The sequence below is a fragment of the Piliocolobus tephrosceles genome, chromosome 1 (genome assembly GCF_002776525.5).
Source record: "Piliocolobus tephrosceles isolate RC106 chromosome 1, ASM277652v3, whole genome shotgun sequence".
Lineage (NCBI taxonomy): Eukaryota > Metazoa > Chordata > Mammalia > Primates > Cercopithecidae > Piliocolobus > Piliocolobus tephrosceles.
Window position 1 is genome coordinate 158519053 of NC_045434.1, and position 22789 is coordinate 158541841.

The 22789-nt window shown below is 41.2% G+C and overlaps 1 protein-coding gene across 1 annotated transcript in view; it reads right to left on the minus strand.

Annotated features, from left to right (window-relative positions):
- The window catches only part of PGM1 (phosphoglucomutase 1), a 65002-nt gene that overhangs the window by 19692 nt on the left and 22521 nt on the right, over positions 1-22789 (minus strand). Inside the window, exons 2-7 of the mRNA XM_023210373.2 lie at positions 11005-11167; positions 10504-10650; positions 8818-8943; positions 5629-5819; positions 4255-4409; positions 1847-1962 (exon numbers count right to left, since the gene is read on the minus strand). Coding sequence (XP_023066141.1) covers positions 1847-1962; positions 4255-4409; positions 5629-5819; positions 8818-8943; positions 10504-10650; positions 11005-11167 — 898 coding nt within the window. The remainder of the gene's footprint in view (positions 1-1846; positions 1963-4254; positions 4410-5628; positions 5820-8817; positions 8944-10503; positions 10651-11004; positions 11168-22789) is intronic.

The window sequence follows — 22789 nt, forward strand, 5'->3', positions numbered from 1 at the left end:
TCCTGCTTTTCTCTGGGGCTCTGATCCCTCTTGCCCAAGGCTTCCCACATGAGTCTGTGGAAAAAAAAGTTACCCTACATACTATGAAATGATGATAATAATAATTATCATTATTGTGGTGATGATATTGTATAATATCATCATAATTATGTACATCATTATATACAGTGGTAAAGTATGTTTAGGCAAAACTGTACTAACAGGATTCTTTATGGCAGAATGTTCTGGAATCTTCAAATGTGAATATCCAAGATAGAGAAGTGTGGTCCAATTTTCCCACTTTTTCTTGACCCCTAGAACCCTCTCATGGAACTAATATTCTTCCACATACCCACATGCTCTGGGAAACCTGACTCTAGACTTTTATCTTTTCACTAGGCTCAACACTGATACAAGTACATGGGAACAGGAAACCAAAGGTTTTGACACAGTTGCTGCCTTCAAAGACATCTTCATTCATAAAGAATGACTGATGCCAGGCCTGAACTAGATGACACTGTGGGGAGTTTCATGGGAGAAGACCACCTCATAGGCTCATTGGGCATTCATGTAGTATCCCTCAGAATAGCATGGCACTGTGCACATTATATGAAGTAGAAAAGGACTAAGCAGTGGCCTTGTAATCTCTGATTTAAACACCTACAACTTTGGGACACTGTCTAGCCTTTGTTGTGGAAGTTGTTCAACCCCAAGACTCATCCAGCCTACTTCATACCTTCCAATTCTGTCAAGGCAGTTCATTGCCAAGGAATATTACCACTCTCAAAAATACCAAGTTGCTTAGAACTTTGTAAATATGTACCTCCAATTTAGCAGCTCATTCTACCCCCGCTCTACCTCCAGACTTATAGGAAAGGAAAGGAAATCAGTATTCTGTTCTGTTTAACCTGGCATGAACTGCAACTCAGTTGCAAAGCTGAGAGAATGCTTGGTTTTGATCTTTTCTTCACTAACGTGTGACAATAGAGTACCATAGGATCAAGGTCAGTGCATTTACTTAAAAATATCGGGTAGAGGGAATAAAAGGAGAAGAGATGTAGTCACTTAACTACCTTATAACCTGGCCAGAGACTGATACATGGGACAGGGCCACACACCTGAACAGATGTTTAGAAAAGAGAGACTGATGCAGGCAGCAAGGGGTAGCAGAGAAGGTCATGAAAGAGGTGGGAGTTCGGGTCAATATTTGGACAAGCAGAAAGGAGGAAGGAGAGCGCAGAGTGGGGTCTATAGGTCTTGGGTCATTCCCCGAGAATACTATGTACCCTTCTTTCACTTGAATATTAATACAATTACACATACGCCCTCAGGGACAAGGATGTATTTTTAATTTCTTGATCACCTAGCAACTTAGTTCCACCTTCATGGTCTTCCTTCACTTAGCCTTGATTATTCTGCTACAGAAAACTTGGGCCTATAAAAGAGAAAGATTTAATGCTGTGCTGAAACCTCTTCTTAAATAAAAACAAAAAACTGGCTTGCTCCACCGTATTTCTTCTCAGAAATGAAAACATCTATGAAGGTTTCTTTGACCACCGAAGGAAGAAAAATCTGTTTATCACTCTGTTTAATCCCTACAGACTCAATGACCACGCTGCCGAGGAGGCCCCCCAGCTTCCTGTCTGAGTCCATGTGATCCTCTGAAAGTAAAATCAACCTTTCTGGCTGAATGTGCTCACCCCTTTTCAAATGTGTACACTTCACCAGGGTTGTTATAAATAATTTGTACCTTGACTTAGGACACATCAGCTACTGTTGCTATTTCAGTGCTACCCTAGCAGTCTAAGCTTTTACTGGAAATAGTGGTTACAGGGAAGGAAAATGCTAGCACAGGAGTGTGACTTACCAGTCCCGAAGCTCTCCTCCCCACAAAGGGACAGTTTGCTCGCATCCATCAAATTCCCAAAAAACTTCCAGCCAGTTGGGGTCTCATACAAAGCGATCTTTGTAGCATTAGCCACCCTTCAAAGACATGAAATCAAAGTTACATCACAGCAGGACTGTCAGCGTAGCCATGTGAGGGACGGAAAAGGGCAACAGTTATTGTAATCAAGGGTCCCATTTAGCATTGCACAGAGTCACATATAATTCTAAGATTGGTGGAAAATCATAAGAGAAACCTTGTGCACAATGGGCTATTATATGTGGATTCAGAGAAAGTGGAAGAAGAAAGAATTAATTCAGATCACGGAAGTTAATATTTTAGAAGAAGCATCCATAGTAAAATGTTCAGGGCTGCTGTTTAGGCTGTTTAAACCCACATTTTGGATACAGACTGCATCTATAATCAATCTATAAAGAAGAGAAGAATGGTGTTTTGATATACCCGTAATCACAGAACCATGACATACTGGGTCTGGGCAGTTAGCATTTTACAGAGAAGGAAACAGGGCCCAGAACGTTATGTGATCAGACCAAGGTCACAAAGCCAGGATGACCGACTGCCCATTATTCAGCTGCCCAGTGAGTGCTGCTTTTGTCTCATAAGAAATCCCCCCAGGGGAAACGCCCAGTGGGGTCTCCCCTATGTACCAGCTTCACCCACACTGATTAGTGGTTCCCCTTCCCTTCTAACACGTGTTTTACTTCTCGCGAGGTATCTTTAGACTACTTAAAACCTTTGAGTGACTTAGAAAAAAAAATTCCTTTCCCTTGGAACATGATAAGTTACCTGATAAGTTCCATTCACTGTTTGAGTGAGATTTGCTTCCCAGAATGTTTGCCTTATTTCCAGGAAAGCAATGTCAGCTTTGCGTTCTGATATTTGAGGAAAAAATCAAATCTATGATTTTGAAAACTATGAAAGTACAAAAAACTTTTATCTGGGTAATGAGGTACTTCAGTTATGATTCTATATGTGGATCATCAATTTTTCCAAAAATTGGAATTACACTGTTTTTGGATGACACAGAAGGTATTCCAGGACTTGACAGGCCTAACGTATGATAGTGTGACCTCAAACCAGCTCATAATCTCAAATGCAGGACCTGGTGGTAGACGCGCTGGGCTCAAATGCTAGCTCTAATTTGGCGGTGAGGTCTTGGACAAGACTATTAGCTTCCCTGACTTTCCATTTTCTCTTCCTTAAAATGAGGTCTGCTGTGAGGATCAGTTGAGATGGTGAATGTAAAAAACACTATACAAACTACAAACCACTATATGGATATTAGTGGCTATTTTCTTGTTAGCTGAAGCAAAGTCAGCACCAATTCTATAACCATCTCCCCTCTACAGAAAAAAACTGCATGGCCCAGTGGGTGGGAGCAAAGGCTCTGGGTTCAAATCCCGAGTCAGCCATTTACAGCTGGGTGACCTCAGGTAAGTTACTTCTTTGTCCTTTGGTGTTGCCACCAGAAAAATGGTGTTAAATACAGCATTTACCTCATGGGGTTCATCTAAGAATTAATGAATTAAAACATGCAAAATATTTAGTGTCTACAACAAGGTAATGTTCAATAAATATTAGCTATTATTATAAGAGCCTAGATATATATCACAGCCTACTTTCCTCTCTGGCCTTGACCTTTTACTCATTCATTCATTCTTTACCTTTTATTCATCAAACATTTCCTGCACATTTGACATATTCTAACTAATATTTTCCCTGGTCCTCATCTGTTATGACTTTTATTTTTCAATTTTTTAAGTATGATCTAACAAGCTACCTCAAAGCCTTTGTACAATGAAGTGATATATAAACATTCACTATGTTTGTGTGGGCATGAGCGATCCAGTTCTGTTGAAACTCTAAAAATACTTCAAACTGCTCTTTCACCCACACTCTGTACACACTGCAAAAGGAAAGTGATCCTCCAAAATGATGTTTTGAGTATTTCCATTGTTATTCATTAACACTCAACTGTTCATTAACTTTAAAAAATTATATGCGTGTGTGTGTTTGTCCTACCATGTGCCAGGCATACTATGGTCAGGCAGAGTCCAGGATGGTGAACAAGGCAGTCCTTTCTCTGCAGAAGTATACAGTCTAGCAGGGCAGGCCAAAGAGAAAACAGGCTACTAGAACACAGTGTGGTAAGTGCCAGGAAGAGGAGGCCCAGGATGCCAAGGGAGTGTGGAGAGGGGTATCGAATCCAGAAAAAGCCACCCATCCCCTCACACAAGAATTGCTCAGCACACTCTATGCATCAGATGCCGATGTTGAAAGGGAAGGACATGTGTTCCAGGCACAGTGAAGGGTACAGTGAAGACTGGGACGACCCGAGACAGGAAGGGCAAGGGAATGGAGAGACCTACCGGTCCAGGGCACCACTCGTGGGCATGCTTCGTGCAAAGCCACGGACCCCGGTCTGCTGGAAATACGGAATGCTGAAGATGTTGGCAGCAATAACAGCCACAGAGTCCGAAGGGTTCACAAAGAACCCATGCTTGCCCAGAATCATGTTTCGATCCTTGGGGAGAAGAGAGGATCAAAGAAAGACTTTTTAATCAAACTAGAAGAAATCAAACTATCTTTCATGGGGGTTTTATAAAATTTAAAACCATAAAATTTGAAATTGATCTCTTTTCCATACTGCATTTTTAACACTGGGTTTTATTTTCAATGGGTTTATACAGTACCGCTGGGCCAAAGGCACCTCCATGCCAAAGAGTTAAAACTGTTTTCAATTAAAGTCCAAGCACAACCTCCTTTTGAGCTGAGTCCTCTGTTCTCCCTCCAGAGGCCAGCTCACTTTAACCTCCTAGACTTTTTCCAGACTCTGGAACCAATCATCTTTTTCCCAGGGGAGAAGAAAATGCAATGAGAGAAGAAATATTGGCTGTTTACATAGTTTGGTAGGTCTACTGGGTAAACTGTGTACCACAGTCTGTGTACCACAGTAACTGGGAGGGTGGCCAAAAGACACTCCCAGCATGCACTGCATCACAAAGATGTACTACAAAATAATGTCTGCGGGAACCCCTTTAATTTCCCAACATTTTGATAAGGGAAAAATTATTTTTCAGGAAACAGTGGATTCTAGCTAATGGTAAAGAACACTAGTAACAACAAAAATATATTTTCAACTAAGTAAATGTGTACAGTACCTACCATCAGTGAGATACAGGGATATAAACCTAAGACACATCTCTTCCTTGTCCGGTACATAGTCACCCTTGTAAATAAAACAGCTTATTTCTAAACATTTTAATTGTAGAGAATGATTAAAATGTTAATTCTCTCAATATCATCTTCACATAGGCCATGAAATTATAGCTTCAATATTCAGCTCATGTGAATGAATGAATGGGTGTATAATGAGACCAAAACTTTGTCCAGAGATTAAGTAAGTAGCCAGCTGCTGGTTGAGAGCAGAAACCTACCTTAAGACAGGCATCTAGAACTCACCCAGCTCATGAAATACCGGTCATTCTATCATAACCAGAACCTAATCATCGTGCCACTGTTAGCAAGTATGGATGTCTGAAATTAAACACGTGGGTTTCATTTCAATGACTCCTATTCCTGTTCAAGAGGGTCTTCTAATAATTTAGCTCTGACCTCGGGTCAGAATGAGGGATCCTTAACAGTCACTCCCAGGGTCTGGAAGAAGCAGCCCACCTTTTTTCCCCATCTGCAGGATCAGGCCTGGCCTGCACCAGAGTTCACTTAAATGCACTTATACCCACCCCATCTCCATCAAAGGCAGCCCCAAAATCATGCTCTCCTGACTTCATGGTCTCCACCAGGTCAGCTGCATAGGTGAGGTTGGGGTCAGGGTGGTGGCCTCCAAAGTCCTCCAGAGGAATGCAGTTAACTGCTGAGTTTGCAGGGGCACCGAGTTCTTCACAGAGGATCTTCTTTACATACGGTCCCACAACTATATACATGGAATAAAAGTATGCAGAATCAGAAAATAAAAGTCCTGAAAGGATGTGAGGATTCAGGGCTGAGGTGGATGCATTCTGGGGAGAAGAATGGCATGAGAAACAACAAGAACATGTGAAATGTGTTCAGGGACTAGTGGAGAGATACACCTGACTGGAGAAGAATGTTCTCGAAAATGGAACAATGAGAGATTATGTTGGAAACGGTGGGGCCAGTTCATGAAGGGCAGAGTGGGGAAAAGAAAGGAAACCAACCATTACGAAGGCCCTACTGTATACCTGTGCTTTCTCATTCAGTCCTTCAGAAAAGCTCAGAAGGTGGTACAGCTTAGAGCTTAAGAGCCTGGACTCTGAAATCAGAGTGTCTGGGTTCAAATCCCAGCTCTGCTGATCATGGGTTGTATAATAATTTTGGGAAAGTTATTTAAACTCTCTGTGCTTCAGTCTCTTTCATTTGCAAAATGAGGGTCATAATGATAACTACCTAACAGGATTGATGTAAGGATTACATGAGTTAAGAGTTATGAAGCACTGAGAATAGTCCCTGGCAGATATGTTACAAAAGTTTACATTATGATTATCACCTGCAGTTTACAGATACATTGGAATGCTGGTGTTCTGAGGTAAAGACATTTGCCCAAACTTACATGGCTAGGAAAAGTGGGAATTGGGATTCAGCGCTGTCATCTTTCTACTATGACAAGCTAGCTGACAAACTGATTAAAAAACCACAAACAGGCTGGGTACGGTGGCTCACACCTGTAATCTCAGTACTTTGGGAGCCTGAGGCAGGCAGATCACATGAGGTCAGGAGTTTGAGACCAGCCTGGTCAAGATGGTGAGATCCTGTCTCTACTAAAAAAATAAAAATAAAAATAAAATATATATATGTGTGTGTATGTGTGCATGTGTGTGTATACACACACACACACAAACATCCCTACACACAGATTAGCCAGGTGTGGTGGCAGGTGCCTGTAATCCAGCTACTCAGGACGCTGAGACAGGAGAATTGCTTGAACTTGGGAGAAGGAGGTTATAGTAAGCTGAGATTGCACCACTGCACTCCAGCCTGGGCAACAGGGCAAGACTCTGTCTCAAAAAAAAAGAAAACAAAAAACCCACCACCAACAACAAACAACACGAGAAGCCAGGTACACATGTTTACAGTGACATTTTATATAACCACCAAGAACACACATCTCTGAAATGCTAAGAGAGCATCTTCATCAAGGATGGTACTAATCCCAATATAGTACACGCCCCAGAGGTCAGAATACTGTGGAATAAGTGTGTACTATGAGGGGTCACCTGTTAAGCAGGTTACTGACACACCACAGAATGAAGTCAAGGCAGCCAGGGCTGTGAGGGATACAGAAACAAAAGCATTAGAGGAACAGCCAAAAGACCTGGAAAAAAGTAGTCTTATCTCCTGACAAGCTCCTCTTACCCAATGCCCTCCTCACATGCCCATTCTCTGGCCAGCTCAGGCCTCTCCTCATTTCCCTAATGTGACATCCATTTTTAAGCCTTCATGCCTTCATCACAGCCACCGACCACATGAGAATGACCATTGCTTGATTTTTCATCACTCTAGATCCTTCTTTTATAAGAACTGAGTTGGTTGCCACTTCTTCCAGGAAACCTTTCTTTATACCCCTAGTCAAATCATGCCTTCTTCCAACTCCAAAGAGAATACCTGAAATTCCAACTCTCATTTTGTTGGCCTGGCAGGAGTTAGTAGAGTTTTTTTGTTGTTGTTGTTTTGAGACAGAGTCTCGCTCTGTCGCCCAGGCTCGGGGGCAGTGGTGTGATCTCGGCTCACTGCAACTTCCGCCTCCCAGCTTCAAGTTAGTCTCCTGCCTCAGCCTCCTGAGTAGCTGGGATTACAGGCATGTGCCACCACATCCGGCTAATTTTTGTATTTTTATAGAGACAGGGTTTCACCATGTTGGTTAGGCTGGTCTCAAACTCCCAACCCCGTGATCCGCTTGCCTCGGCCTCTCAAAGTGTTGGGATTACAGGCATGAGCCACTGCTCCCGACCCAGGGGTTAGTTTTTTACCCACCTCATCTCCCCAAACATTGCACATTCTTTGAAGAAAGTAATCTGCCCAGTTCCTGCCTATTCCCCAGGCATGCATGTTGCAGGTATGCAATACACATCTGTTGAATGGTTTAAAATAACAGAATCGCTTTTGTCTGAGTAAGGAAGTAGATCCATTCTATGGGAGTCCAGAGGCCAGCTAGGACCCAAGGGGAGAAGTTCCAAGGATGGAAGATTTTAGCTCACCAGGAGAAGACTTTCTAACTGTGGTTTGCAGTGTCACAGGAATCCCTGAATTGCATCACTAAAAGGGTTCAATCTCAGGCAGAAAGGCTTCTCCAAGCAGGCAGATGTATGTGTATAAGTTTCAGGGATTCTCATATACCTACATGTCTGAGAAAACCTCGTGGTTCTGGTTCACAGTGATAGCTGCCCTCTCTATGGACCTGACCACACAACGCCCGAAGGAAGAAGACAGAGCTGTACACATCCTGATGTTCCTGAATTTAATCCTCAGCTTGCCCTCTTCTAAGAAAAGGAGCATGTGGGGGCAGGTGACTGGGGATGTGGGGCTCAGGAGTATGTTTACCACATCTCCCAAATGACCGTCCTCTCAGAAATACATGGGGGCGTGCAGCAAGAATGTAAGGTATCTTCTGAGGGGGAGGAAGAGTCCACAACAGCAGTTGCATGTTACTCAGAACCTGATGCTTAATGTGGAAACGCTGACCTTCACAGGAGCTTACCACGAGGAGTGTCTCTACTATTTTTGCTACATACAATTAGATTTTGATCTGTGTGAATATTGCTCTGGTTGCAAAATAACTCTATTTAAAAACCATCAGAGAGACTTGAGAAAAGGCTTGTTAAAGCATCATGATACACACAGAAGACAGCGACTTCCTATCCTTGAGAGATGGGAATTGAAAAGAAATGACTGTATACCTCCGTGCATAGCATCAATACGGATCTTCAGTCGGTTTGGCCCAGAAAGTAGTTCTTTCAGTGCACTGAAATCAAAGATGTTTCTCAGCATTGTAGCATACGCTTCCACCGAATCCACAATTTCCACTGTGAGAACAAGCAACATTAAAAGATGGAAGGACTAAACACATTTAGAAAGATTATATTCTGATGTGATTATATGGCTGTAAACCTGCTATTGCTATTTTAAAAGGACAATTATTGAACAGCTCAAATAATGTGACTGTTAAATGATATCCAATACTATCCAATACTACCAATAGTTATCCAACACTAACAATTTTCCTGAGAGGTAAATGCTATTAGTCCTATTTGATAGATGAGGAAACTCAATGTGTGAAGGGTTAAGAAACTTGCCCACACAGCTTGGATGAGGCACACAGGGGATTTTCAACAGAGGTTGTATAAATTCTGCTATGCCACCACAGTGCTTCCCCATTCATCATTTTGAGAGGTGTGTTTTGGTGTTACAGAGAGCAGAAAATATAATGCCTACTTTTCTTTCCTTTTCTTTTTCCAAGTCCATTGTCATCAAGACTTAATGGTACTAAGCGGAAAAAGAAATTTTTTAATGAATCACTTTTCACATGTACCGCTTAAGGAATAAAGCAAATATACGAACTTAGTATTGTTGTTCTTGTTGAATATTCAGGGCTTCTGAACATTTTCTAAACTGTTGGATATTCAGGGGTTCTGAACATTTTCAAAATATGAAGAATTTAAGAAAATCTCTACTGGTATCTTCTGAACCTCAAGAATGTCTTCGAGATGCATCAAAGTGGCACTTTATCTTTGTTAGGATGCAATTGTCAGCTTTCCATGAGTAGGTTCAAACAAAAAATGCAATGCATCCTTTGGCCAGGAACTAACAGACTAATAAAATGCATTCCATAAAGTTGCAATTCAGAAGAAAGAACACATGTTAGGGCAAAGTCAAAATGCAAGTCTATTGCCAATCATCTCATCCTCATTTTATTAATCTGAATACTTTTATAAATATTTATTCTGTCAATTATTACAATACCTGGCATTCAACAACAAAATGTTAGCCACAGCTGCCTGTGTAGAGAGTTGCAATTTGGTCCCCCCAAAATGGTCTGATTGATTTTACTGAATGAGGACAACTAAAATGGAAAATGTAGGCTTGCGAATCATTCAAACCTGAGTTGAAATCCTGGTTTTGCCATTCACTGACTATGACCTTGAGCCTGTTACTTAACCTCTCTCAGCCTTTGTTTCCTCATCTGTAATAATGAATGCTGACAGTGCTGCCCTGACAGATCTACTGTGAGAATAAAATGGATTAATGTGTGTAAAGACCCTGGTATGTAGCAAGAAGTCAATAAAAGTTAACTATGAATATAATCTTACAGGTCTTCTAGTCAAGGCATGAAAACTCATGCCTAGAGTGTTGGAAATGACTTACCCGATATCATGCAGCTGATCCCTGGCAGGGCTCAGGGAGCCCAGGTCTCTGGACTCCCAAACCTAATTCCAGACTTGTTAATTAACTAATAGCATTTGCAAAGCTTACAGACCACTCAAGGAAATCTTTCCAAAGCTGAAGACCCTGTACTAAAACGTTGAAAGAAAAATTGTTCAACGTGGAAATAGGAGTGGGCAGAAAGAGAAAGAAAGTAAACATGCCTGTGAAGGGTTTGAACTTATTTTCCAAGTCAAACTGCTGCTTTCCAAGAAGACCAAGGTCTACTTTCAGGTCAGGGCAAATTGCATATTCTTCAATTGTCTTGCTGATTTGGAAAATTTTATCAGTTATTGCTTCTGGAGCAGGACCTGGAAATCAAACCGCAAACAGTAGGTCACTTCATGCAGCTCACATGGAAATACAAAGAATCCAAAGCTCATCAGTTCCTCTTCACTAGCACATCTACCATTTCATCATTCAGCCAGCAAAGTGGCAGGATTTTTCTAAAAGAAAATATCATGTTAGGGATGAGTTGTACATGGCTCTTCATATTCAGGTACAGTCAAATGAGAAGCATTTCACTGTCACTGAAATGAAGCAAAGAGCACCCCCCTGCCCCCTACAAAGGATCAGAACCAAAACCCTGGTCTCCCCAGGCTCCAGCTATTGGTTTATCCTACTGAATATAAACTTACCTGTCCTCAAAATGACAGCAAACTCACCTCCATTAGAAATATTGAATTTGATTCCAAAATCTCCATTGGGGCCCCCTGGGTTGTGGCTGGCTGTCAGAATGATCCCACCAATGGCTTTGATTTTTCTAATGATGCAGGATACAGCAGGGGTGGAGAGGATTCCATTCTGTCCAATAACCAAGCGACCAATCTAGGAGAAGAAATCCAGAACACACTCTTTAACATCAATACATCCAGAGTCACTGCTCAGAAACAACATCAAGATAACAGGCAGATGGACAAAATAATAATAATAATAATGATGATAATCTGTTGGACAAGAAAAGATTTTATTTAATAAAAATCTATAGCTTGGATGTCTCCACCATATTACTGAAGTAGAATCAGCAATGTTGAACAAATTCCTTCAGATGGCTTTTGGGACTTTGTAGTTTTAGAAGAGTGTGTGGTCTGTGTGCACTATAAGGCTCTGGCATGAAAACACAGCATATTAAAAAGAGCCTTTCCAGATCGGGTTCACAATTTGGATGCATTGAAAGAATATGAGAAAACCCAAATTTTTATCCAATTCAATCATACTTTCAATCCACAATGGGAGAAAAGAAAAGGTTTAGCTAGTTAAAGGGATTCTGCCCAAAGATAAGGCTTTTTTAAAGTAAAAATCTTTTTGAAGTAAAAAAGGCAAATTTTATGGCAAGATTATTGAAAAATGACTCATCAATTTATCTTTCCAGTCAAGCTTGGCTTTTTCATATAGTGGGTTTCCTCAAAGCAAGACACACCTACTCCTGTTACAGTGTACCTGGGTTACCTCCTGGGCCTAAGACAAGAATGCTGGACTTATTCCTGAGTAAACCAGTCAGAACGACCTACATGAAAAGGTGACAGGTGGGACTTCTGTTGCATTTTTAACTTACCTTCCCATAGCTCTTACAGATGGTATTAGTACCGCTCCTAAATCTTTTTTGCTAAAATGACAGTAATTTATATCTGTTTCAACATGACTAAAGTTGGAAAAGAAGGTTGAAGTGCTGTCGGTTCCTCTTAAAAAACAGGGATTTTTTTACATTTTCCATTTGTTATTTCTTTTTGCTTCACCCAAGATAAATATGATTGAAGAAACAACTTGATGGTGGAAGATGTGTTTCTAATGTTGAGAATGTCCATGAGATACCTGGATTTCCTGGGAAGAGTTTCTCTGGGACTGTTGGCTCTGCCATCCTTCCACAGCTCATTGAAAACTGGCAACCACCTCCCAGGAAGCAGCTGGTTCACTTCCAACCAGCCACCTCCCAACCACCTCCCAGGAAGCAGCTGGTTCACTTCATTACCTCTTGGCTCTCATATGTTGATCTCTGAACAATTTTTGTTGTCGCTCCCCTATCATATTGGTTATATCCTGCCTTCCCCAGGAAATGGTAACCACCAGGGTGGATGCTGTCAGTAGATTGCTTTTTAGACTACAGGAACCTGCAGATAGTGTGGAATCAATACTGATGATTGTTACCGAGCTACAGAGTGCTTTCTACATCCCACGGCACTTTTGATCCATTCCCACATTTGCTCCTCCCAAGTACCACTGCAAACATGAGGAAGCTGAGGTCCAGAGTTATCATGATCCTGCCCATTCATTCATTCTTGCCTCCATCCAGCAGCAATAATAACAAGCATTAATGGAAAGGTGCTATGCAGACACTGACATAGATGACATGACAAGGCCACACAGCACATTAGTGGCCACGGTGGGGGACAGTATCGAAACGTCCTGACTCAACACAGTGACATTTCACCTTCCAGCAGTTTCCAGTATGGTTGTGATGAGAATAAAAGCCTATATTTAGGCAGTTGCAGAATGTCCATAGGAGGGGTTTGGGGTGGCTTGTCGAGTTGTATTTACACACCAAGCACACCAATTTTTATATAGATTATATTTGGTGTGGAAGGAGAGACTGATGATATTAAGCTACACCACCTATGTCACCCCTTAATTCTACCATTCCTTATGGTGAAATTTGCAATGGTTCCAGGCTGAGGGGATTATGCCAGGGGTAAGAGTAAGAAGAAAATTTGAGAGATAGAAGCAAGATAGCTTCTCTCTCGAGCCCAAGAAGAGGTGCATCTGGTGGAAGAACTCCCCTTCCAGATCAGGCTGTTTCTTGGGAATCACCCTCAGGAATATTGCTCTTGATCAGATACAGGGGAGACACTGCTCTATTATCCTCCTTCCCTTAAAGATGCCTGGACCACTGCAACAGCTCCTAACTCAATCTCCCCTGCCTCTCTCCCACATGAGTCTCTCTTGCTCGACCCTGGCTGGATCCATCTGACCTACTCAAACCCATCTAGTTCTTCTTTCTAAGCCATAATGCTGTGTCCCTTTTCTGACCCCAAAACCTTCCCAGAAATTCCACTTCTAGGTATATACCTGAAGAATTGAAAGCAGGACGTAGACAGATGCTTAAACACCAATGTTCATAGCAGTATTACTCACAAAAGTCAAAGGGTGGAAAGAACGCTAACGTCTACCGTGAGGTGAATGGATAAACAAAATGTTGTATATACATAAAGTGGAATATTATTCAGCCTTAAAAGTGTGGGGGGGGGGGTCCCTGCCATATGCCACAAGATGGATGAACCTTGAGGACATTATGCTAAGTGAAATTTGTCATACAGCATTTCTCACAAAAGACAAATTGAAAACTGTCAACCACTCCACTACCAACCACCTCCCAAGAAGCAGCTGGTTCATTTCAGTTACCTCTTGGCTCTCATATGTTGATCTCTGGACAATTTTTGTTGTAGCTCCCCTAATATATTGGTTATATCCTGCCTTCCCCAGGAAATGGTAATCACCAGGGTGGATGCTGTCAGTAGGTTGCTTTTTAGACTGTAGGAACCTGCAGATAGTGTGGAATCAATACTGATGATTGTTACCGAGCTACAGAGTGCTTTCTACATCCCACGGCACTTTTGATCCGTTCCCACACTTGCCCACATTTGTCACAAAAGACAAATGCTGTATGATTCCACTTACATGAGGTATTTAAAGAAGTCAACACCATAGAAACACAAAGTACAATGGTGGTTGCCAGGGGCTCAGAAGAGGGAAGGATGGGGAATTGTTCAATGAACATAGACTTTCAGTTTGGCAAGATGAAAAATTTCTAGAGATATGTTGCACAACAACGTTTCGTTAACATTACTGAATCATACACCTAAAAATGGTTAAGATGGTAAATTTTATTATGTGTTTTTACCACAATTAAAACTTTTTAAAGAATCTGTCACTGTACTCTAAGATGACATTACAATCTATAGGTATGGATGTGACTGGAAGGACATATATAGGATAATTTTTTTTCTTTTTTTTTCTCATGTGACTGCCAGGTCATAAGGATAAATATTCTTTAACTCAAAAAAAAAAAAAGGGAATAAAATTCTGACACATTCTACAGCCTGGACAAGGCTTGGAAACATTATGCTAAGTGAAATAAGCCAGATGCAAAAGGACAAGGATTGTCTGATACTGCTTCTACGAGGGAACTAGAATAGGCAAATTCATTGAGACAGAAAGTAGTACAGAGGTTACCAGAGGCTGGCGGGAGCGGGATGGGAAATGATTGTGTAACAGGTACAGAGTTTCTGTATGGGATGATTTTTTTAAAAAGGTTCTGGACATAGTGGTGATGGTTGTACAACATTACGAATGTAATTAATGCCACTGAACCATACACTGAAAATGGTTAAAATGGTAAATCTGAAGTTATGTATATTTTACCTTTCCTGGCCCCCAAGGTAGAGATAACTCCCTCAGCCAGGCAGTAAGAGTCCACCCTCAAATGGCCTCCCCTGCCTGCCTTCCTTTCCCACAACTTCCTTCCTTAAAACTCATGCCTCCCCGCCAAAATGGGTACTTCATTGTTCTCCAAACATCTAATAGTCAAACATGGCAGGGAGTCAACTTTAAATATTCCTTTTAATTGAAAACAGGGCTTGGTATTTTCTTAGGTTTCATTAAAAAACCAAGTTCCATTTTCTTTGTCGTGTAATCATGCACATGGGTCCTGCTCTTACCTCTAAACTTACCTCTCAGTTTAGAGCTCTGGGGACTGAATGAGATATCAATATTCCAAAAGGGGCCCATCAATATCTTATTTCGTGCAATAAAATGTCCTTCAAAAGCAGAGAGCTCTATATAAATAAAAATGAAGAGAAACTTATAACCCATAAATGCACCAGATAAAGTATGGTAAAGGGAAAAAAATAAAATGATCTCCATTTAGCGTAGTGGGCTGAAAAGCCCTCCAAGAATCAGCTGATGGGCACAGTGACTATTAATGAAGATGAGAAAGGAGCATTGACTTTTGTCAAAATCTGTGGCAATAATTATCCTTCCTTTAGATTTCCTCCCTGCAGCCCTACCCACAATCAAAGGCATATTAAAACAGTCAGAATTTAGGATATGTTAGACAGAGAAGAAATCAAACCCTTTAGAATTTCATAGGTTTAAAGTGCATCAGATTGAAGTGCTTTATGGGTCCACTAATGTTTTAAGCAATTCAGTTGGTTAGCATGACTGTTTAAAATGCAGTGCCTATTTTTAATAAGGTGGCTCTCACCTCTAAGCTTACCTTGAAAAGACTTGAAAATATTGCTTGGGCTGCCAACAGCTCTAACAAATAGGCAGCTACCATATTTAGTCAATTATTATCATTTAAATATATTATTTAGTAAACCTTCAGAGGGCAAATCTGAGAAAGTCTGTAGAGTCTGCCTGAATTACACATTCCTACCACCTCTTGCACATCCTTCAGCTCCACACAAAAATGAAATGGAGCCAAATATATCACAGCAAAGGGGACAGGGTACCAGATCCACTCAACAGTCTAGATATATGCGGAGAAATAATGTTCCATTCGTTCCCTCTCAAAAGATTAAAAGCATCTTAATACCATTCCCTTTGCAGCTCTCCTCAAAGAAAAAATTTATGGCATGTCACATTTTATCTTAAAAATGTGTATGCTTCATAATAATTTCATATTTGAGTGCTTTATCAGCAACTTTTACATGAGAGGCATTCAGATTCTGAAACCGAGTATCAGGAAAACTCTCATTATAAACAATAGGATCTACAAACACTTTTAAATTTAGTGTGGTGGTACATTTTATTTTGTTTTGCTTTGTTTTAATTTGGCTTTTGCAAACATACTTGCTCAGCGTATTTTGAAAATACACTGAAAATGAATGTCTAACACATTTAGTTGCAATACTATATTTTATCTTGTCAGAATCAGAATCTCTTCCAGAGAAGAAATACAACAGATTTTAAAATTTGCGGGTACTGAAGGACTATGTGCTCCAACTAATTGCTAATCATTATCTAAAACACTAAAAATATATTTTTGGTCCCAGAGAGGAATTTGCAGAGCAAAAACATCAATGTTCTGATGCCCACCTTCCTGTAAACCAGTGGGCTGTGCGAACTGTTAGATTATCAAGATCAATGCTTTCTGGTACAATATTCCTTCTCATTTGCTTAATCCAGCCAACACGGTTTTTCATGATGCAGAGGTTTAGCAGAGCCTCCTCACACTATAGTCTTACAGGAGTTATTATCTCTACCCTGCTGCACAAATTCACCATGCACAGGGCTTCTTTGTGTCCAAGGTCATTATAAGCAGGTGCCCCTGTAACAGGTCCTCTCGAAAGGCTCACACCTAACATTTTCCAACCTCCTCCTAGCATTTCTGCATGACTACCAGGATCCATAAACAACAGCATGCCCTGGCTTTTGTTTTCCTGTTTGACAAGTGACTGAACTTCAACAAGAAAGCCATTGAAAGAAAACAAAATCCTCTTCTCTCCACCATTCAGTAGAGCCCTCTTACATAGGACAGGGTGCCCCTTGAAGCTAGTTAGAATGTAGATAAAACAGCTTAAGACCGGGAGTGTGCTTTCAGTGTCTAAAAAGCAACAGGTACTTTGTCGAGCAACAGAACAGAGCATAATACCTAAGAAGCTGAACTTATCATTCCTGTATCCCGGTGTGGTTAATGTAATTTCTCAAGTATTTTCACAATATACAATCACTGAAGTTACAATGAAACTTAACCCGATGTTAGTATAATTGAAGTGTATACCACATATAAATCCTTGTACATTTATATACTTCTGTAAAATTAAGAGGTTATTTGGAGAGCCAGAAACATAACAATAATTATCATATACCCACCCCATTGGCAGCTGCCATCTGCACTATCGTTTCTATTGCTGATTTATTAAAATACCGCCCATCTCCACCAACCACCAGTGATGATCCCTGGCGATCTTTTAGGTCTATGGAAAAGAATATACTCTGGATGAAATTCTCCAGATAGCATGGCTTTTCCTCAAAATAATAGGTTTTCTTCCGTAATCCACTTGTTCCTGGTTTCTGATCGTGGTAGGGAGCTGTAGCAAAAGTCAACAAAGGGAGAGGACCTTCTTCCATTTTTCTATATGTCCCAGAAATCCATTCTTCAAAATCACTCATCCTTCACTTCCACTGACTGGCTCAGTGAGGGTGTCCAGAAAGCAGTCAAGGGACTCCAAAACAGGTCTGTCCAACCTGAAGCTGCAACAGTGTCGTATGAGTAACTAAAACAGAGGGTTTCCTGGACGATCACTCTCAATGAGAAAGCTTGGTTAATTCCTTGTTGTTGTCCCTTGTGAACAAGTTAAGGGCCACACACCCACTCGCACCCACACACAAAGCAGGTCTTCAAAGTTGTTTTGATGAGGACACTTCTGCCCACTTAACCAAGCCGAATACCCTTCAATTATTTTTGTCTCATTTCCCCGTTAGGGTAGAGACAGCTCCAAGGAGTGCTGCATGCAGCCGACTTCAGTTGTAAACACCAGGTGGCTGCCAGGCTCTACAATCACAGCCCAGGCAAAGAGGGCAAAAGCAGTCCCACAAAGCAGGTTTGTGAACAAGACACCCTGGTGTGGCTCTCACTGCTCCTGCCACCCCTTAAACCAGAGCCTCTCTGGGCACTCATCTCTGAGAAGGCCATCTGCAGCTAGAGTTGCTCCATGCCACCTAGCAAGCTAAAGGTCAATCTTAAAATGGAAGTGAGGGAGCTCAAGTTACCCCTGGTTTTCTTACATCACTGTCATTTTGATACCTAAGAAATTTTTTTTACTTCACACATGCAATCTATCAGGAAAAAAATCATCTAACAGATTTATTCGTTGGCCACCAAAGATTTAACAAAATAGTGTTCAGTTCTAGAAAAACAGATACCTCCAAAGTTGCCCTGAATAACCAACAGCTTGGTCATTCCTTTGAATATACAAAAAAGCAGGCATGAGGATGCACCAAGTCCTTAAAAATGTAAGCAAAACACGGAAAAAATAAATACATGTTTTTCTGAGTGCACAGGGTTGGATCGAGTTATTATTTAGAAAAATAATATGAACATAAGATTAATTTTTAAAATTTTCTCAGTTTTAAGTGTACTTGACTTTTAACAAAATGTTTTTAGGGAAGCAGTTTAAGTCCTTTGTATCTGAAGAATCTATGATGTTTAAAAACATTTTACCTAAATAAATTTCATATCCAATTCCATTTAATGCCTGAGATTTTATTAATGATCTATTTAAATACAAACATGTGTGTTCTCAGCCAGCCATGGTGGCTCACACCTGTAATCCCAGCACTTTGGGAGGCTGAAGTGGGCGGATCACCTGAGGTCAGGAGTTAGAGACCAGTCTGTTCAACATGGTGAAACCCTGTCTCCACTAAAAATACAAAAATTTGCCAGGCGTGGTGGCATGCACCTGTAGTCCCAGCTACTTAGGAGGCTGAGGCAGGAGAATTGCTTGAAACTCGGAGGCTGAGGTTGCAGTGAGCCAAGATTGTGCCATTGCACTCCAGCCTGGAAAACAGACCACGCATGCACTGAGGAATTAAGGTTTTCGAGGGAAAAGTGAATCATCCCTTGAGCAACAAAATCTGAGTCTTTTTATACTAACTTGTCAAGCAGCATCTGAAAGTAGACAGGCACTGGTAGCTGCCAACTGCCCTCTGTCAAGAATGCGCCTGTGTTCCAGGGCTGCTCTGCACAAGACCAGCAGGAATAATGGGCTCACGAGTGGAAAGTAGGCCACTGGCAAGGGAGCCTGGTCCCTTTCAAATGACAAATGGGCCTGGCCCATGTGCAGGAAATACCTCGAGACATAACATTAACACAATTCACAAAACACATCCAATACGTTGAAAATCTGTCAGCCAAAAGACAACTACTTTTTATAGCTTATTTTGGGCTCTTAATTTGTTTTAAAAAGTCAAATTCTTTAGAAATTAATTGAAAAAGCAAGCATGCTTTATTAACAGTTTACATAACCACTGTTTTTCTACTATAAATGATTTTCTAAATTCCTATTTTGTAAGTTCTGTGCCAAGTTTTCTCTGGTTTTATATGGGCTTGTAAATTAGGCTGGCATGTGTGTCTTGACATATTCAATAATAGATCCAGATTTATGAAATATCACTCCAATAATCTTTTCTTTGGAATAACAGAGCAACCAACCACGTAATTGGTAGTTTTCTTAATGAGACCTTGAAATCCCAGAGTAAATTTGGGGGTACTTGGGCACAAGGATGTTCCCACATCCCATACCAAAGCCTCTCTGCCCACATAATATACCACACTCCAGCATGGTCTCTGCTGGCAGCCTGCCAGTCTCTCAGTGAAGTTCTTTCTGAAGGCAGAACTATGAGAGCAACATTTTAAGCAATGACACATGCCAGGCACGGTGTTTGTCAATATGCAATACTACACCAAAAGGACATAATCCTTGCCCTAGAAAAGCTTCTATTCTAAAAATGGGCCTGATCGTAATTTTATGAACACTACAGAATTCAACCCCATATAAAAATATTACCAGAAGCAGCAATGTTAGATGGACTGTGAAGTATAGTAAAAAAGAAGAGACATTAAAAACATTAAGCTTCCTAAGACACTCAGACTAAGTGGGGCAGCTATTAAGAAACTCATTTGTTTCAGCTCTCCAGCAAAGGTTGAACTTCATCTTCAGAAACGTTACTGTCGAGCATAGCGAACCCAATTTGGCCTAATGAATTCGCCTGCATTGCCAGTACTCCTTCACAATGACACAAATTACATTTAAACCATATGGGGGATTTAAGGATTACTCCCTTCAGACGAGGAACTTTCATACTGGTCTTGGGCCCAATCAATTTCACAATGGCAGAGTTATGAACCCCTTCGCTCCCAGCCTCACAAAGACTCCAGCTCCCATTCGCATCAGCAGTGATACCTTCCCAGTAGAACACAGCAGAAACCGCAGACTTACCAATCCTTTATTCACTCCTTCTTTTCTATGTTTCTCTAAAAACTATTTAATGGACAGTTAATAATGATGTCCCAGGCCCCATATGAGGGTTGGCCTGAATGGGTTCACCTCTTCACACCGAGTTCTTTTTTAGCAAATGCCCCAGGAGTGGGCATAAGGGATGGACCTGATAACCCTATTTCCAGGCATAAGCATGAGAAAGAAAGGCAGAAATTTGGCTTAAAGCAGCAGGGTTAATCAGACCCCCCAACTCAAGGCCCTATGGTTGTGATAGCTGCAGGTGCCTGTTACAGATGGCTTGAAGTGTTTGTCCCCAAGAGTGGAAAAGAGTCATTCATTTCTCCAGCCACCAGTAACTAAGCAGGTAGTAAATGCTCAGCCCCAGGCAAGGCACTGCATTCTAATGGAAAGGGCACAGGTTCAGCGGCCAGACACAACTAGGGCTCAAATCTTTCACTGCAAAATGTATGAGAGGTACAATCTACAGCAAGTTACTTAACTCATCTGAGCCTATAAAACGGGGATAGCTCTGAAGGTTGTTCGGAAAATTGAAAACAGGCCACATGTGAAAACACCCGGTACTGTGCCTGGTATAAGGAAAATCACTGTCAGCCCCCTCGTCCCTCTGAGCCTCAATTTCCTCATGAAATCACACCTCTCTCCCAAGTTTTGTGAAGATTACCTCACTGAATGTCTAGGAAAGCCTTTATGAACTGGAAAATGATGTAAAGATACAAATTTTTTTTTCCACATTCTCAGTGGGGTTGGAGATAGAGACAAAGATGGATGGGCCTCTGTTCTCACAAAGTTCACATCGGAAAGAAGCCATCACAGCGTGGTGGCCTTGGTGCTATCCTGAAGGTGTATTTACAGAGTTGTGGCTCTCAAGAGGTTGCAGTGAGAGGGATGAGACTGGAGAAATAGTTGGGGCAAGTCTATGGAGCCTTGTGAACTGTACTAAACTTTATTTTGTAAGTGCTGCAGAGCTATGGAAATTTTCAAGCAAAAAGAATGTAAACCAATATGTTTTTGGAAAGTTGACTGGCTGGCAGTGGTGCCTTGAATAGCTTGGAGAAGGAAGACTGGAAAAAGATTAACCAAGGCTTGCAAAAAGGGTTCCATCCTTAGCTGGGTTGGCTTTAAGGGTCCCAGTCAATGCGATCTTGTCCAGCACTGTTCCTCTGCCAGCTTTCTACATACAACTTCAACTTTGAGTTCTTGGCCCAGTTGGAGCACTGATTTTATTTTTCCTCTCTCCTACCGTGAAGATACTCCTTGAACAACCTCTTTCCTCTGACCCTTTTTCCATACTGTGCTTTCTACTCATCCCCTTCCTTCTCTGAGAACTGTCCCCCAACTATTCCATGAGAGTGAAGGCCTGGGGCCATGTCTCTACTCCAGGACCCTTACTCCAGGCCATGAGCAAAAGGGGTAGATACCCGACTAAAGCTGGACCACTCATGTTTTCTCTCCTTGGAATCGAGAATTGGGACTCAAAAGTGTACTACTCAGATTAGGTTAGCCCTTGAACCAGAAAGACAGGTAAACTTATGAGCTGTGGGGCAAGAACAGTTGAGTCATTGAGAATATCCACAGAACTGCTACTGACAGCCTGACAATATGTGAGAGTCCGTGACAGCTGTGCAGGATGCGACTCTGGACCACTCATACATCTCTAAGAGTTGTGGATCCGATGGAAGAATCAGAAAAGAATTCGAAACAGAATCAAGCAAAAAATAGGTTAGATGAATCTTCTCACATAGGGAGGGCTTGCAGATTCATCAGACCTGAGAATCAGGGAACAGGGGCTGGGAACACAAGCCACTGGAGACTTTCTTTTGGCGCTAGTATTCTGGACTCGGTGACTCCACATCCAGACCCTTGGCCAAGCCACACCTCACCCAGCTGGTGTCACCCCAATTCAACTGGAAAGGTAACCCCTCATCGCTTCAGGTGAGAGAATTTTTTAAGTTGGCATTTTAAAACATACTCTCTTAAAATTAAGTGTACAGATGATGAAGTATATCACATAGGATACAAATAATAAAATAAACATAGTATTAATATTTTTGGAATAAGTGGGGGAAAACTAGGTATATTTGGTATTTGAAATACATTTAAGAAATGTGGGATATGAGTTTATCTAAAGATTAGCCTTGTGGTTCCAGTTCATAATGTGCAGGTTGTGTTACTTATTTAGACAGGATTTCAAGTTTAAGGAGGTATTAGAAGAATTTTATCAAAATTATAAACATCAGTGAAACATTCCAGAAAACTTGGACTGTATTATATTTATAAGTTTAAGTCATTAGATGCAGACAGTATACTGTAGTACTTGAGGGAATGGACTCTAAGGCCAAAGAGCCAGGGTCTGAACCCTTATTCCACCAGTTACTAGTAATATGATCTTGAAAAAGTTACTTAACCTCTTTGTGCTTCCATTTCCTCATCT